This window comes from Abramis brama, assembly GCF_963993115.1.
Source record: "Abramis brama genome assembly, chromosome: 22".
Taxonomy (NCBI): domain Eukaryota; kingdom Metazoa; phylum Chordata; class Actinopteri; order Cypriniformes; family Leuciscidae; genus Abramis; species Abramis brama.
In genome coordinates this window covers 26,917,959-26,935,935 of record NC_139984.1, presented here as the reverse complement: position 1 = coordinate 26,935,935, position 17,977 = coordinate 26,917,959, and the positions used below count along the sequence as shown (strand labels likewise).

The window sequence follows — 17,977 nt, the reverse complement described above, 5'->3', positions numbered from 1 at the left end:
GCTCATTGGCACCTTTACACACACCGATCCCTCCACCCCTCGACTCTGTTAAAACACTCCGTGTGAAGTCCCTGAACGGATCACAAACATATTCCCTTTAACACCTCTTAATGCTGAAAATTGGATTTCAGGATTGAAATCAGTAAGTACTGTTTTACCTCTCTTTTCCATTCAGACAATCTTGTCGTTTTTACACAGAAAACATTAACAACCTCCCTTTACTGCAAACAGGGCAAATTAAGAATGAATTGTGGCCTGGTTTACTTGCACGCTGTGTTGTTTGAGCACCTGACTAGTCAGCTTTCATTGGCCAAGGCCCAACCAAGAGGCCGTCTGACTGACATGTAAAGCAACCAATCACAGCGTCATATTTAGGGGCATGAGACCAACATGCATCTAATAAATGATTCATTCAAGAACATCTTGCAATTTTACAGCAACAATGGTGCTGTGAACTTCACATGCTTTTGAAAATCCAGTGTTTAGTTGATCCTGATAAGCGCTCATTTTCACAGTTGTAAACACAACAGCGTTCTTCTTCCATGAGGGGGTTTGGCTTCACGACGGCTTTGTTTCCAAGCGGACCGATAAAGAACGTGAAACCTAGAAATCCTAGAGAATTCAACCAATCAGATGACGACTTTGAAACTCCCAAAGTGTTTGCCAGTTGTGTGCCTTATGCATCAGACGTTTAGCCAACGGTTCGTCTGAGACTGAAACTAGAGGTGCGTTCACCCAATATCTTAATTACTATAAGGATTCTGAACTGTAAAAAGCCTTCACATACTTGTAGAACTTGTAATTACAACCAGGGCTTGACATTAACATCTGTCAAATGCATGTGGATTTTAGCACTCATTTCATTTGCTCCAGATGAATATTGTTGGTGTTGCAGGGCTTGAATTTCAGCATGGAATTGCGCGCGTTGTGCATAATTTTATATATTCCTGCAGATTTTGTGCTCAGACCCAAAGTGCAGCACATAAAGCCGCCTCTCGGTACTAAATTGAGTTCTTTTTCACTGCTTATTGCGCTTAAACAGTCAAATACACAAAATAATGTCAAAATGCTGGTCTTGGCGAGTATTCACGCAAACTTAGTCAGTTGTTTTAAGTGAACGTAAACAGCTGAGAAACAGTATAATGGATCAGCGAATCAGTTCTTAAAGTGACAGAAGCCTAATAATAAATATATATATATGTCAGTTTTTCCCATCGATGTGAAAATGCTGGCTAGTAACTTTGGAAAACCACTAGCCACAGTGGCTGGTGAGCAAAAAAGTTAATGTCATTGTCAAGCCCTGATTACAACGCGTTAGATACGACTTGTACCATGTGGCCGCTGTACCTGACCACTGCAGATTTAAGGTGTGTTCGACTTGAAGCTGCGCTGTGCAGACCGATCGGTGTATGACATCAAAGTACCGTGAGAGTGATTCGAAAGCAAATGGAGCTTTATTTACAGTAATTACGACATGGTATGAATGCGGCATAGCAGCCGACTGACTAAAGGAAGTATGCAAATAAAGTAGTCGCAAACGCAACCAAAAAAAAAAAAAAAAATCCAGTGTAATTCTCCAACTTACAGGTCAGAGTTCTAGGATGCAGAGGATGCAACAGACTATTCAACAGATCTAGCGACTTTACTGAAGCTGTACAGCAAGTCAATGTTGGAAAAAAAAAACTGCAAGGTCTTGAGGTAAATTTTTTTAAAGTTTTATTTTAACTTGAGCATTGAGTTTTTAGAACGGCACGTCAAAAGACGCAAGTGCAATGGTCAAACATGTCCGTCTAGCGCATATTTCCATTGAAAAACAATGGAAAAGTAGAGCAGTGGAATGGAAAAACACATAGGCTGCATCCATAAATCGCATAATAAGAGTAGGTTCGTAATTACTTCACGACTGCTATAAAAGTATGTTTTATATAGTATGAATGTAATCCGGACGTAATACATTCGCCATGTTGTCATTATCATGTGACTTTACCAGCGTCAGTCGCTTCACTGCCATTCAAAAATCCTCTCCCGTGGCCTCATGGGATAGTAAAGTGTACATCGTATGCACACTTCAATCTCGCCGGGAGTAGTAGGTCATTCGGGTACTCTTTTATGAGTACTGTGAATTCGGACATACTTATGTTGTCACGTACTGTTTTTCAACTACTACAACCACCTAGTATGCGATTTCGGATGCAGCCGTACTGTGTGAACGACCCCTCACTCAACCATTGCAATGCTTTAAAATGCAGCAGAAAGTACGGAGCATGTTGGGAAACATGGCCATTATAATGTTCTTCTTATTCTCATTTGATCATCATATGATGAATTACTGCTGCCATGATAGCTAGAAACAAATGGAAACACTTTTAAATAAAGTTTTTTTACCACCTGTATTTCATGACGATAAATAGCACAGGCTAAAAGCATTGATATTTAGCATGAACAAGTCTAATTTACATAGAAATGTGTATTTGCTTGAAAACAATGATATTTTTAATTTTTTTAATGTAATTACATTTTTTATTTTTTATTTTTAAATAGGCATGGTGCAGTGCAAGGTTTTTGATATATTGCGCCCTTCAGGGGCAAGACTGTTTCCTGCCTTTCCTCTCTGACAGGAAATGACCTTATTAACAAATACTAAATCAGGATCCCTCATTTCACTAAAAACCAATACACACATACGAACGAAACGAACAAACAGTCTGACATGATGTGTTGAATCCTGGATGGCAGCAGAAAGTGATATTGCACTGAAGTAGATGTCTCCAGATTCACCGACGCATTTTCCAGTAGTCCGCAGACAACAGCTGAATGAATGTCTGGAATTATGATTCCATTTGGGTGCCTCCGATTAATGCTGAAGGGCTGGTTACACAATGACGATAGGACAGCAAAGGTGGCGGTCTTTTTGTTTGCTTTACAGAGGAAAAACAAGAAAGCCAGAAAAGGTGGAGTACTGCCATCCTCCTACCAGATTCCCCTTCTCCAGTTTCAGATAAACCTTGTCTTCTTTGTTGAGGTGCAGGAGGACTCCATTGGTGGCGGCCTCACGTGTGACATCTTTGTCTCCTGCGAAGGCAGAGATGACCGGTTTTCCATTCAGCATTAAATTCACCTGAAACACAAAGAGAGAAAATCAATGCAGAGATCTCAAGTATGTATGTTTTACAGGACTTAGTTCATGAATCTATCTACTACATCTATGATGGTTACATTTATAAAATAAAATAAAAAATACATTCATTTATTTATTACAATTTCTTATTACAATTTTCATAACACTTGACTTAAAACCTGCATTTAATATTATAAAGATTTTCATAGTGCCTTATATTGTATTCCACTATATATTTTCATTTAAAAAATGTAATCATCATGGTAAAAATGTTAGCAATTTTAATGGAAGACTACTACAGTTAAACCTGTAAATTGTGAGTTACCACACAATAAAATGACAAATTAAGTTCAACAAGATAATACATGCAATATTACTGTAAAGAGCTGTAAAAATCTAAAGTAGAAAGTATGAATGACCTTATATTTACAATGAAAATCTATATAATATTTAACAAGACATATGTTTGTAAAATATTAAAACTAAAATAAAAATATTTTTATAATTAAGCTTGAAATAACTTGAAAAAAAGTACTTTATTTTAAGAATATTTTACAATATTTTTTTACAAGTAAAAAGCAAGAATTACCATATTTTTTGTGATAGATTATAAGATAATTGTTGCTTTTTAGTTACTAAAACAATTTCGGCAACATGCATGATGTTAAATATATTTAATTAGAGTAACTGAACACAGTAATACATGTATGTTAACAGATTTATTTATTTTTATGATCTTTTTGTAAATAAAATATAATATATGGAAAATCACTGAAAAATTACTATTATAATTCCTGCATGACAAATAACATCTGATTATGTTTTAAATGGTTAAAAAGCTGTTCAACTTTAAGTTTATGTTTAACTTTAAATATACTGACTATCCAAGGTGTATTGTAAGGCATTGTATAATAAATTGAAAATATATTTAAAATGCAATATTTATACAGGCTTCAAATGTTACCCAATTTCTATATTCTCTAACTCTGTTCATTACGAAATTCAAATATGATATAAAAATTAAAGTGATTAAACATATTCTTTCTGTACTCACTTGTATAGTCTGGCTCTGGTAGACTTTAATAACGTGGAAGTTAAAGCTGTAGACTCCTTTCCGGGGACAAAGAAAGACGGATTCCAACGTGAAATAGTTTCCTATGTTGACAAGAACCTGCAAAAGAGTATTACAGAGGTATCAGACCTGATGCATTATAATGAAATATCCTATCCACACTATACAATTATTTGTTCTGTGAAATATGTATACTTGCAATGCTAAAACCTCAAAAGACCTTGAAAAAACGTTAGTGTCAGATTAGAAAAGGCAGCTGGAATCAAATATGAATGCACTCATGCTTACAATTGGACATTTCAATAATAATCCTCTGCAACAATGAAACAATACTACAATCCTGCCATCACACCAAATTCTCATTCTTACGGTCATGCTGACCATGATTTCATTCTAATGCCGTGATGAGGCACCATGATCTATAGCAAATGCAGGGCAATCAATCATAGGTGGCAGAAACTGCATCTGAAGTGACAGACACCATGGAAAGATGTTCTCACAGACTTTTTAATGCACAGTGGCAGCTTGCTCTACAGTTCCTATTGTGACATAAGTAATGTTACAAATGATTTCTATTTCAAATAAATGTTCATTTGAGCTGTCCATTCTGTTATGTATTATTACTTATTGTTTTATGCATCATTTTTTTAGAGCTGCTAACTCCATTTCGTTGATGTGTACTACTGTGTGCATACAATGACAATAAAGATTCTTATTCTTATTATTCATCAAAGAATCCTGAAAAATGTGTGGTTTCCTATATAGTATGGTGGCATAGTTACTGCTTTGCAAAGACTTGAATTCGTCAGGGAATGTCTGTCTTTGACTGTATCGAATCAGACTCAGTTCTGCATTTTCCACATCTTCTACTGAAAGTTTTTTTGGTCAGTGTCTGTTTCAACTTGAACATTTGAGTTTGCAAATGTGCTTGTTGTCTGTTTGGATTATTTTCAGTTTGACTTACGTAGCTTGAATTTCACGTCTCTTGTTTGATAGGTGTTGGAGTATTTCCTTCAGCCTCAACATCCAAGCGATTGCTCTCTTCAATCTGTACCATTCTGAATAATACTCAATCATTTTATTCAGAGGTTTCGCTTTTCCTGTAGCACTGACACAATTTACTACAGCTGACTGTTTCAATTCCACTTCCATTGCACCTGCATTATCTGGTCGCCAAGGCCATTCACTCTCACAAGGAATTCTGGTCCTTTGACCCAATTTTCCTTTTTCATGAAGTTTTCCACTTTGATGCCTCTAGAGGCAAAGTGTTCACATACCTCCACTGTGAGGGCTCAGAAGCTTCTCTGATAAAGGAAACCCTATTGGCAACAAATGTTTTAAATAGTGAGCTTCATTCTCAATGCATTGCAGTACTGTGAGGCTATCAGTCCAGAACACAGAGTCTTTGAGTTGTAACTGAAGCTCTTGTTTTAACATTCTGTCCATTTTCGCTGCAATAACTGCTGCAGTCAACTCCATTCTAGTGATTGTTATCTGCTTCAGAGGCGCAACTCTGGATTCACCCATTACGAATGAACAGTGTTTTTCTCCTTGCTCATTTGTGAGTAATAGATAGTACTAGATAGGAAACAGTTCCATATCCATTTTCACTTGCATCTGCGAAATGATGTACTGTAATTCAGCAGACTTAGTAGTTCCAAAATTGTCTGGCTTGAAGCATTTGCTTACACTGAAGTTTGACAATTGTTGAATGTCCTTTTTCCACGTGAACCATTTTTGTGCTTGCTTTTCCGGCATGTTCTGATCCCAGCCTAATTTGTCTTTGCACAGTTGTCTCAAAATGAGTTTCACTGGAAGGATACAGGGTGCTACAAGACCAAAAGGATTGTATATGAAATTCACTACTGAAAGCAGTCCTCTTCTCGTAGCAGGTTTCTCCTGTACGTTGATTGAGAATCTGAATGTATCTGATTCTGTGCACCACCGTACTCCAAGAGGCCTCTTTGGATCTTTCCTTTTCTGGAAATGATAACGGGACTTCTCTGTTATTGCTCACCCACTTAGTCAAATTGAATCCACCTTTAGAGCACATAGATATCAGACTTTGTGATAGTTTGATTGCTGCCTCCTCAGAGGCGACAGATGTTAAGCAATCGTCCATGTAAACGTTTTGGAGAATAGTATTGGCCGCTTCAGCTGTTTCCTCCGTTTTTCCATCCATTGCAGCCTTTCGCAAAACGAAGCATGCACAACTGGGAGACGAGGTTGCCCCGAACAGGTGTACTGTCATCCTGTATTCCTCTGTAGGCTTACCTAGATCTCCTTCAGGCCACCACAAAAATCGCAAAAGATCTGAATCATAAGCTGGGACTCTAACTTGGTAAAACATTGATTCGATATCTGCCATGATAGCAATTGGCTCTTGAATCGATTTAGCACACCAATGAGAGTATTGGTCAGGTCACGTCCCTGCAACAGTTGATTATTCAGTGAGAAGCCCTGGTAGGTCGCAGTGCAGTCAAAAACAACTCTGATTTTGTTCTTTTTCAGGTGATATATCCCATGGTGTGGTATATACCACACTTTGTCTGTGCGTTCCAGTTGTTCTAAAGGTACTTTTTTAGCATAGCCTTTGTCAATTACAGTGAGGAAAATAAGTATTTGAACACCCTGCTATTTTGCAAGTTCTCACACTTGGAAATCATGGAGGGGTCTGAAATTGTCATCGTAGGTGCATGTCCACTGTGAGAGACATAATCTAAAAAAAAAAAATCCAGAAATCACAATATATGATTTTTTAACTATTTATTTGTATGATACAGCTGCAAATAAGTATTTGAACACCTGTCTATCAGCTAGAATTCTGACCCTCAAAGACCTGTTAGTCTGCCTTTAAAATGTCCACCTCCACTCCATTTATTATCCTAAATTAGATGCACCTGTTTGAGGTCGTTAGCTGCATAAAGACACCTGTCCACCCCATACAATCAGTAAGAATCCAACTACTAACATGGCCAAGACCAAAGAGCTGTCCAAAGACACTAGAGACAAAATTGTACACCTCCACAAGGCTGGAAAGGGCTACGGGGAAATTGCCAAGCAGCTTGGTGAAAAAAGGTCCACTGTTGGAGCAATCGTTAGAAAATGGAAGAAGCTAAACATGACTGTCAATCTCCCTCGGACTGGGGCTCCATGCAAGATCTCACCTCGTGGGGTCTCAATGATCCTAAGAAAGGTGAGAAATCAGCCCAGAACTACACGGGAGGAGCTGGTCAATGACCTGATAAGAGCTGGGACCACCGTTTCCAAGGTTACTGTTGGTAATACACTAAGACGTCATGGTTTGAAATCATGCATGGCACGGAAGGTTCCCCTGCTTAAACCAGCACATGTCAAGGCCCGTCTTAAGTTTTCCAATGACCATTTGGATGATCCAGAGGAGTCATGGGAGGAAGTCATGTGGTCAGATGAGACCAAAATAGAACTTTTTGGTCATAATTCCACTAAACGTGTTTGGAGGAAGAAGAATGATGAGTACCATCCCAAGAACATCATCCCTACTGTGAAGCATGGGGGTGGTAGCATCATGCTTTGGGGGTGTTTTTCTGCACATGGGACAGGGCGACTGCACTGTATTAAGGAGAGGATGACCGGGGCCATGTATTGCGAGATTTTGGGGAACAACCTCCTTCCCTCAGTTAGAGCATTGAAGATGGGTCGAGGCTGGGTCTTCCAACATGACAATGACCCGAAGCACACAGCCAGGATAACCAAGGAGTGGCTCTGTAAGAAGCATATCAAGGTTCTGGCGTGGCCTAGCCAGTCTCCAGACCTAAACCCAATAGAGAATCTTTGGAGGGAGCTCAAACTCCGTGTTTCTCAGCGACAGCCCAGAAACCTGACTGATCTAGAGAAGATCTGTGTGGAGGAGTGGGCCAAAATCCCTCCTGCAGTGTGTGCAAACCTGGTGAAAAACTACAGGAAACGTTTGACCTCTGTAATTGCAAACAAAGGCTACTGTACCAAATATTAACATTGATTTTCTCAGGTGTTTAAATACTTATTTGCAGCTGTATCATACAAATAAATAGTTAAAAAATCATACATTGTGATTTCTGGATTTTTTTTTTTTAGATTATGTCTCTCACAGTGGACATGCACCTACGATGACAATTTCAGACCCCTCCATGATTTCTAAGTGGAAGAACTTGCAAAATAGCAGGGTGTTCAAATACTTATTTTCCTCACTGTATGTCTGACATGAAACTTTATAGTCTTTGTGATACTCTGGGTTCCTGCTGAGCTTACTTTTGAGACTGATGGCTCTTTGTTCTGCTATGCATCTGTTGTTGGGCAGCTTATCAGGATCGTTCTTAAAAGGTAATTCAATACAGCAATGTCCTTTATACTCTATACTGCAATATATCTTTATACTGTATTGACTGCTCCACGCACTGCATGAATTTTAGGTCTTCTTGTGACATTTCAGCTTTGTCACTATAATTACGTTCAGAGAAGTCGGCATTGAAATGCTCTACTAACAGCGTTTCAATGTCCACCACTGCAATCCTGTTCACTGTGAAACTTGGAGTTCTGACCTAGTCCGATTCGGTGCTCACATCTTTCATAAAGGCCCATTCACTATCCATCCTAATGCCGTCCTAAGAGCATAAGGTCCATTTTCCTACCTGTTTATTATTTGCCATGGTTCTATTGCCTTGTGCACATTAGCGCCAATCAGTAGGCCTACCTCTGCATTGAGATGAGGAATAATAACTTGTCTCAAATAAGACCATCTTTCCAGGTCCTGCTGTTGAGGGATGTTTTCCTGTTTTACCGGAATCTCTTTCTGAGTGAACATTTTTGGAAGTTATATGTAGTCTTTGCTTTCTAAACCACTTATTTCCAGGTCTGACAGAATGTGACTATGAACAGGTTTTTCTTGTCCCATAGTACGAAGAAGAATCTCCGTCTTTCTGCCTCTCAAGTGATCTTGACTGGAACTATAGCAAGAATGCATTCACTGTTTCCGGCCCCAGTGTATCCACAAGTTTCATGGTCTATGAAAGTTGTTCTCATGCTAGTTTTGTTCTCATCACAACTGCTGGATGTGGGACTGTTCTCCTTTGTAATGTGCAAAATACTTGGGTGACTCTTGGAACATTCTTGACAAATAAGTATTTTCTTGCAGTCTCTGCTTAAGTGTCCTTGTGTGAGACTTCCAAAGCACAAAACTCAATTGTATCTTTGTGTGCTTGCTCCTTAAACTTGAAATAGGAATTCAAGGCATGATTCTTTTGACAGAACACGCATGTGACATGAACGGTTTTATCAAGTTGAGGTTTTGTCTCACTTTCTTTTTTCTGATCAGTACAGACACTTGTAACGAAACTACTTCCCTTAGTAGTAACCTTTTTGTTCTTAAAGTCAGAAGCTTTGCTTTTCTTCCCACTTACAGTACTATCTCCTGAATGTCTCCAAACAAGGGGTCATTTTTTACTTTGGCTTGACGGTCGATATATTCCACTAAGTCTGAAAACCTAGCTCTTCTTCCCGTCCTTTCATGAATATCATATGCCACATTTCTCCAGTTCTCTCTCATTTTGTATGGACGCTTGGAGATGATAACCCTCAGGTTTGTAGGGTTGTCCATTTCAGCCATGTAATCTACATCTTGCATAGTGTTGCGGCATCCAATCAAGAAAAGAGCATATGCATTTAGCATCTTCCTGTCTTCGGTTTTCATCTGAGGCCATTTTAGTGCCTTCTCAATGTACGCTGAAGCAATTTTGAGTTCGTCACCGTAATGATGTTGCAATAATCTTCTTGCCTCTTTATATCCGTTTTCTGCACTCATATGTCCACAACTCCTTACCAGGTCTTGTGGTTCACCACTGTTATATTGCTCCAAATAGAACAGCTTGTCCTTGGCGTTCTCAGTTTTACTGTCTAAGCTATTGTCAAAGGCTGCAATAAACGATCTGAAGTTAAGAGGATCACCAAGGAAGATTGGGACATCTCTTTGCGGTAGTTGGGACAGATTTTGTTGCTTTACTAGCATTTGTGTGATCTCATTTTGTCTTAGCATTATTTGAAATAAATTGTCTTCTGAGCTTTCGGATTTTTTAAAATTTTGACTTGCATTATGAAGTCGAGTTTTTTCAGCAACAGGCTTTTGTTTTCTTCTGGTTGCAGCTTGAACATCAGAACTTTCATCGTCAGGATCTTTCTCAAGTCCTGACCTCCTTTCATCCAATGCGTGCTATGGTTAAACATATTTTTGCACTGATTCACCAGAATTTTCATGTTCATCATAAACTTTCAGTTTTGCATTAGAAACTTCTTGTTCTATTTCCACATTTGCATCATTTTCTTTTAATTTGTCGATTTCTTTCATTTGAATGGTAATTCGAGCCATTTTTGACTTTCTCAAATGAATGAGTCAGTTCAAACGCTCCTCCTGCACTTTATGCGTGTACTTGTGGTCATCTTTATCTCGGCAATTTATTCTGCGTCATCCGTAATTCAACAGCAAGTCAAAAATCAATGAATTGAAAAAAGTAACAGCAAAATTACCTTTTAAATTGTATTAAGAGTCCAGTTTCAACCTGAAGAAACAAGTTTAAATGTCTCTATACATCCAAATAGTACAGACCGGGAAATCCGCGCGTCTCCTGGTCAGAGCCGGACAGTAACTGAGTACATTTACTTGAGTACAGTACTTAAGTACAATTTTGAGGGATCTGTACTTTACTCGAGTATCATTTTTGGGGAGTACTCATGACTTTATTCAAGTACATTTGAGAGGCAAATATTGTACTCTTTACTCCACTACATTTCTATCCATAACTGTGAGTACCCGTTACTTCTTCTAAAAAAAAAAAAAAAAAAAAAAAAAAAAAGGAAAAAAGAAACATCTCGGAAACCCTCTCAAATGTGATTGGATTGTGCAGGCGCCACTGATTGGGACAGCCTATCAGCAATCACCTTCAGCTTTCCGCCAAAGTCAACTCCATGGTCATATTTAGATAAGAGACGAAACCATGGACGAAACAATGGATGAAGACGCAGCAGGTCCATCCCGGGAGCAATATTTTTTTTCCCAGGATGGTAGGGGAAGACTCATGAATATTCATTAGGGAAGTCATCCCTGATTGGTCTTAACCCCAGTGACGGGTAGGTTTAGGGGCGGGGTTATGGAGGTCATAAGACCCACTGTGACGGGTAGGTTTAGGGGTGGGGTTAGGGGTAGGTCATCAGACCAATCAGGGATGACTTCCCTAATGAATATTAATGAGTCTTCCCCTACCATCCTGGGGGAAAAAATATCGCATCACGGGAATGTGCCAAGCCGTGGCCCCACCTCGCCAGACTATTTTAATTTTCTGAACAAGTTAATGATAGTTTTCGCTTCAAGTGTTTGCTGTGTTTACCAATGTAAGCACTGTGGCAGTAGTAATGCAATAAAAGTAATGCAGTACTCTTGATACTCAAGTACTTTTAAAAACAAGTACTTTAGTACTTTTACTTAAGTAGACATCTACTTAAGATGTCTACTTGAGATGTTCCTTGTGTCAGTCGCAAGGAACTTTGAAATTGGTCGTGAAGCAACCGTTACCCTCGGCTATTCACAATTGTAAAATTAATGATTTTAATGAATATAATGCATGCATGAATATATCCACACAAAACGAATGACCCTCAATACATCTAATATAAAAAACAGTCGATTTTATAGAGCTAATCAATATAAATATTGATTTAATAATTATACAAATATTTTTTCAGCCATAATTATTAATAACCGTCATTTTGCAGGAATAGCGTTAACATTAAAGTATTGAAATATTGGTAATTCTAGCTTCGCGCTCATAGATTTGATTAGAAAACATCACATCCGGGCGACCGGTCGCATACGGTCTAGCCGCAGAAGTTCAGATATTTCAACGTATCCAAAGCTCAAATCGGATCAGAAATTTCCGCATACGCATATGATCGGAACTCCCCGCAGCTCCCGTACGACTCTCCCATTGGAAATGAATGACTTCCGGTCCGACGGCTGTCGTTTGTCGTTTGCAGTGGAAAGGCGGCTTGAGCTGTTTTTCGTTCTTCGCCATTTCCACAAGGGTGTAGCATAAAGGATTTGACGCGTGAATCCATAAACTTTACTTTTTTGTTGTCAGGTTACATTTTAAGAGAAATCAAACACAAAAAAAGATTATACACTTATTCACGTTCCAACATGAATTGGATCCTTTTCACGGTCAAAACACTGTCTAGCACCAACCCTTTCTTCTTCCTTATTCTTCTTCAAATTATTACACGTAGGCTACATAGCACGTAAAACTAGTCAAAATCTCGCGATATAATAGCCTACAAATAATACAAAATATGCATTTATCAAAAAACATAATCACTCTTAATATAAGGAAAAATATTACAAAATTATAGTAATTATGGCTCTAACAAAAGTAATGCGCTACTTTACTAGTTACTTGAAAGAGAAAAAAAATCTTATTACATAACTGATTGCGTTACTCCAGCACTGCCTGTAATCTTTCTGGACTTGGCAAAAAAAAAAAAATCCAAATCTACAGTGGTAAAAATATAATACACCTAAACCTGAATGCTATCAGGGCCAAACATCCTACAACAGGTTTCCTAGGATTAAAACCCGGTGTTCTCAACACTGATGAAATTTCAGGTCATGTTCGGTAACACTGATTGAAGTGAACATCAAAAAGAAAGTGTATTTATTGTGTTCCCTTCACTTTGTAGACACAAAGATGAGTGGATGGAGTCTGGGCATTGACCCCAGCCCGCTCAAAGGTAAATTTGTACATTGCACTCTCTCTCTTTTGATCTTGGCTTTATTACAGTCGAAGAAAAACTCAAGCAAAACAGAGAGTTTTAGCTTTTTTATGATTGACCACAAATACATAAGCTACAATACTGGGGTCCAAAAGTTTTTGTTTCTCCATTTAAACCTGGAAATACAAAGTTTCATATTTTGAAACCTTTCCAATGAAAGAAAATGATGGAAATACAAAGTTTCATATTTTGAAACCTTTCCAACGAAAGAAAATGATGTAAAAATGAATAAGTCATAATGTGACACTGATAATGTGCCCCTTTGTACAGAACTTTGTTCATCCTCTGAAAAACAAGATGCTCTATGGAAAATCTCAAGTCATGCTGAGAACAAGGTCATCAGGTTTGATTCATGTCAGGCAAAGCAAATACTAAGACAATATACTCTTAAAAATAAAGGTTCCAAAAGGGAGTTTTGTAGTGATGCCACAGAAGAACCATTTTGTTTCTGCAAAGAACCTAAAATAGCAATTTTAATAATCTAAAGAACCTTTTTCCACTTTTGTACATTGAAAAAGTTCCTGGAACCATCAATGCCAATAAAGAACCTTTATTTTTAAAAGTGTAGTTAATTTTTTTTTTTTTACTTTACACTTTAATTGTTTTTGTACAAAAAAAAAAAAAATGCAAGAAACATTTTAACTCACTGTCTCAGATCCATGAATTTTTATAGAGCAGCGCAGCAGTGACACTAAAATCTTTGCCTATATAAAGGCAAACAAAGGCTTTCCACATAAACTAGCTGTGATATGCGCTAGGATTACTCAGCATCCCAAACAGCCAGCTCTTTTGTTGGTTCACAAAGCTCTTGGTACATTGACAAGGGCAGAATCTCTCTCTTGCAGTCTGTGAGCTCCACACAACCTTTCCCTGTGGCGTACCCCGATCGAGACACGTGCCGGGCCAGAGGATTGGATGGTGTTATGTGTGTCAAGGTCTGGAGCGCAGTGGCTGAGGGCAGCTGGTCAGTCCTGCACTTTTTTACATTATTATTTTGAGTTTCCTGCAGCCAAAGCAATGGGAGTGAAATAATGGCTCCTCAAGGGCAAAATGTAAACAGCTTCCTGTGTATTTAATCAAAAAGAGACAAATTTACCAGGCGAAATCTTTAGGAATTAAAGGAATTAAAGGAATTGATCATCCTAAAATGCTAATGTGCTCTCCCTCATGTTTTTCCAAACCCATGTGACTTTCCTTCTTGTGTGGAACAGAATGTGTTTGAATAATGTAGTTGGTCTCTTTTTCTATTACAAATGGGGACTGAGGCTTTCAAGCATCAAAAAGGATGCAGAAGCACCATAAAAGTCGTCTTGCACTATATTAAAGTCTTTTGAAGGCATTCAATAGCTTCAGATCTTATTCAGTCATTTTTTCCATGACCAATGTGAACGGATCATTGAGTCAGTGAGTTGAATTTGGGAATCGGTTCAGTCAGATCAATCAGTCTGATCCATGAACAAATCATTCAGATTGGTTTTCTGAACTGGATCAATTGATTCATTGAAAAAATCTGACAGAATGATTCATGATTCATTCACAGGTGGACAGTGTGATTAATGAACTTTTTTTTCAGTGAATATTGAAGTAAAATTCAATCTGCTCCACACACAAAGAAATCATATGGCTTCAGATCTTATTCAATGATATTTTCCATGACCAATCTGACAGATCATTGAATGATCGTTGAACTTGGGAATCAGTTCAGTCAGATCAATCAGTTTGATTTATGAACAAACAATTCAGATTGGTTTTCTGAACTGGATTAATGGATTCATTTTTAAAAAATCTAAATAAAATTGAGGTAATCAGTTCTTTGTACTCATACATTTTAATTGATCTTAATTTAAAATATCTGAGTAAACTGATTCAATCATTCATTTATCTTAAAATTATCATGTAATCTCAACTTAAATATTTTTAGTAGTGGAAAATTGGCAAGATTTAACTGTAAAAGTGATCAGTTGACTTAACTTTAAAAAAAAAGTGAGGTTACCCGTTGCCTTAAAGATATTAAGTAAATAAACTTCATGCATAATTGGAAAAAATACGTTATGTGGAGTTGTCAAGTTCACATAACTTTTTTTATTATTATTATGCATGAATTTTATTACTTCATTTTAAGGCAATGGGTTTCCATGATGGGTTGTGGAATTTAGTTCCCCCTATAAACACTACTAAATCTCCCACTTAACATTAATCTTGCTCAAAAAAACATTATATAACACTTAATTTTAGCATTTACTCTCCCTTTTGAGTATCATGGTAAAGCATGCTGGGAAATAGAATTCCCAGCCCAGTTTCAGTTCACAATTCATTGTAATTGGAAAACATCTTAAAAATGTCGTCTTCTGTTTCACCTTTGTGTCAAGGTTTTGAACAACAGGGGGGTTAGTAAATGAAAAGAAAAAGTTTGTAAGGAAGCCTTCAGAGAGAAGGCATTCTAAAAATGTCCCACCTTTTTCTTTTGGGAATCGATTCAATCGTGAAATACAAACACACGTTGACCTCGTCTCCAGCATAATTTTTCATTTATTCCAAGGATATTGGCAATAAAAGAGTTTTATTTATTTTTCTTCAGGCATGCACATCATGGAGGCTCTGTTTGATCTGACTCTGCATAATGACGTTCGCTCATTAATTCTACCACGTCTTTGACCAAGAAAGAGAACTGAATAAAATCAGGCAGGGTCATGCTATGCCAGATCTGTGTGCACCAAAACACACAGTGAATATAAATATATTCACACAAAGCCAAGCTTACTAATTTTCATGTTTAAGTTCATTTAAACGGAATGGAAGTAATTTAAAATACAGTATGCTTTGAGTTCAGCACATGCATGAATGTTTCTAATTAATTTATTTTCAGAGTCATAAAGCTAAAGACTAAAGTTAAGCATAACATGACCCCTAGACGGATGCATGAGAAAACGCACCTCTTTCAACACAAACACAGCTAAAAAATAAGAAATACAATAAGAATAAATATCTGACTTTTACCGTCCTGACAGTTTGACTTATCAGTAATGACCTATCATCACTGTGATATTTCATACCTGTGTATCTGCTGCAATAATGGAAACCCTGAAAACCTGCGTTTATGTGCTGTCCGTGTCAAACACACAGATGCAATGTATTATGAACAATATTTGACACAGTTCTTACAGTAGGGTAGCTGTGAATATCTGATCATATCTGAGGTTACGAAACAAACTCTTTCATGTACATCTATGTACAGAAAATCTGTCCTGAATTTAGATATCCTCTCATCCAAATGACTTTGAATTTTTCTTTTTCTTTACTCTGTAAAATAAATGTCCATGTTAAATGCAAAATAATAATTAACCTCTGCACTCATTCCAATTATCACAGTAATCTGATTTAGAATATTAACTAATGATGACAAATTAATTGAATGTGCTTTATGCCTCTTGTAATTTGAATATTCCATAACATTAGATTCACTTAGACCCTCTAAAGAAAATCCAAAATGACTGTTATGTTAAAAATAAGCAGCACTTTAAATACACTGCCTAGTATTGACTATGTTATAAATATTACATCAATTTAATTAATTACAAAAGCAGAAACAATGTGTAGTCACAAAAAGATTTATATAGAGGAGACTGGGGCAAGTTGTCACGTGTGTAATTTTAATTCATTACCATATTTGTTGGCCAAAACAATGATATGATATACAGTATCCATTAGTTTACCTTTTACATTTTTTCTCTTTCATGATTTTTTTTTACTGACTGTTTAGCCAACATGACAGGTTCCGTTGTGACAACTTACCCCATTTAATTGAACATTCCTCGAAGGTGGCCTGTGAAAAGGTCAATGTGTGTTAAACTATATTTTTTATTTGTAGTTTAATGTATGAAACTACTGTATACATAAAGTGACTTAAAATAAACCTACTCTGAGAAATAGTGAGTAAAACATTTATTACGTGTAACCCAAAACTGTTAGTCCAGCCCACGAGCTTTGTTGGATGGTCTGAAAAGTCAAAGTCAAAGAAAAATACTATTCGTCTCAATATAACATGCATAAAAACATGAAGATCAGCCTTACCTGGTCAAAATATATGATTCTCGTTTTATTGCTCATCTCAGAGGGCTCGTGGTTGTTGCTTCTCACCGCAGAGAAAGCCACTTTGGAGTTGGCGGCGCGCACGGAGATGCCGAGCGGCGAGGATGAGCTCTTCCAGTCGGCGGGGTTCGAGTCACAAACCACCAGACATTTGCCCTCTAGGACGATGGGTTCCGTGTCATTTTGAGAAAAAGCCAACTCAAACATGACGGCCAGGTAGAACAAAAGAGCCACGCAGTCGACAAACGCCTTGTTTAAGGGCTTTATGGACACCATGTTGAACGATCTCCAATGTAGTCTAAATCCAAACGGCTCTCCCGAACCCGTCACTTCGCTTCTGCTCCGTGTCCGTGCTCGTTTACGCCAAACATCCGTCCGGACACCAGCTGCTGATTTACAAATCACCAAATGCGCGTAGGTGGATGCAACAACCTTATGTCTATAGTCATTTTTTATTGTTATACTTATTTCCCAGTGTGTTATTGATTCTGATAGTTTTCAACTTCAGAAGATCTGTCAGACGACTTTTGGGCAGTTGCAGTTTCTCCGTGGGTTCCTGGCGACTCCGCGTAAAAATCCACTCAGTGCGCACAGCAATGCTATATTATCCGCAATGCATGGGCAATCGCCACTTCGTGTCCATATTAGTTTTGCGCCATGAAAATAGAGAAGGATAGCCTACTAAAGCAAACCCCCAATGACCCCCTTAACACATCTGTGGATGTTCCTCTATCTCTCTCTCAACCACAAGACACTTCTATGAGCGCGCGCACACCCTTAATGACGCCCGACTATGCACTCACTGTGACGACTGGTGCGTAACGTCAGATGATTTTTCAATATCCACCTGACACCCAGCAAACAGA

General features: G+C 37.8%; 1 protein-coding gene across 1 annotated transcript; it reads right to left on the bottom strand.

Moving 5' to 3' along the window:
• Window positions 1-1,695: 1,695 nt before the first annotated feature.
• Window positions 1,696-17,859, bottom strand: cbln4 (cerebellin 4 precursor). Its single transcript, XM_084098606.1, has 3 exons — window positions 17,094-17,859; window positions 4,173-4,289; window positions 1,696-3,118 (listed from the first exon to the last, which is right to left on the bottom strand). The coding sequence occupies exons 1-3, from the start codon at window positions 17,385-17,387 to the stop codon at window positions 2,921-2,923; spliced, it is 609 nt and encodes a 202-aa protein (XP_083954732.1). The 5' UTR covers window positions 17,388-17,859; the 3' UTR covers window positions 1,696-2,920.
• Between the last annotated feature and the right edge of the window lie 118 nt (window positions 17,860-17,977).

Bases quoted from the DNA above. Each gene is read 5' to 3' on its own strand.
- cbln4 (XM_084098606.1), bottom strand. From the start codon at position 17,387: ATGGTGTCCATAAAGCCCTTAAACAAGGCGTTTGTCGACTGCGTGGCT. The intron at 4,290-17,093 runs GTAAGGCTGATC...ACTCTTTTGCAG, and splicing joins GAATCATATATTTTGACCAG to GTTCTTGTCAACATAGGAAA. The intron at 3,119-4,172 runs GTGAGTACAGAA...TTTGTGTTTCAG, and splicing joins ACCAGAGCCAGACTATACAA to GTGAATTTAATGCTGAATGG.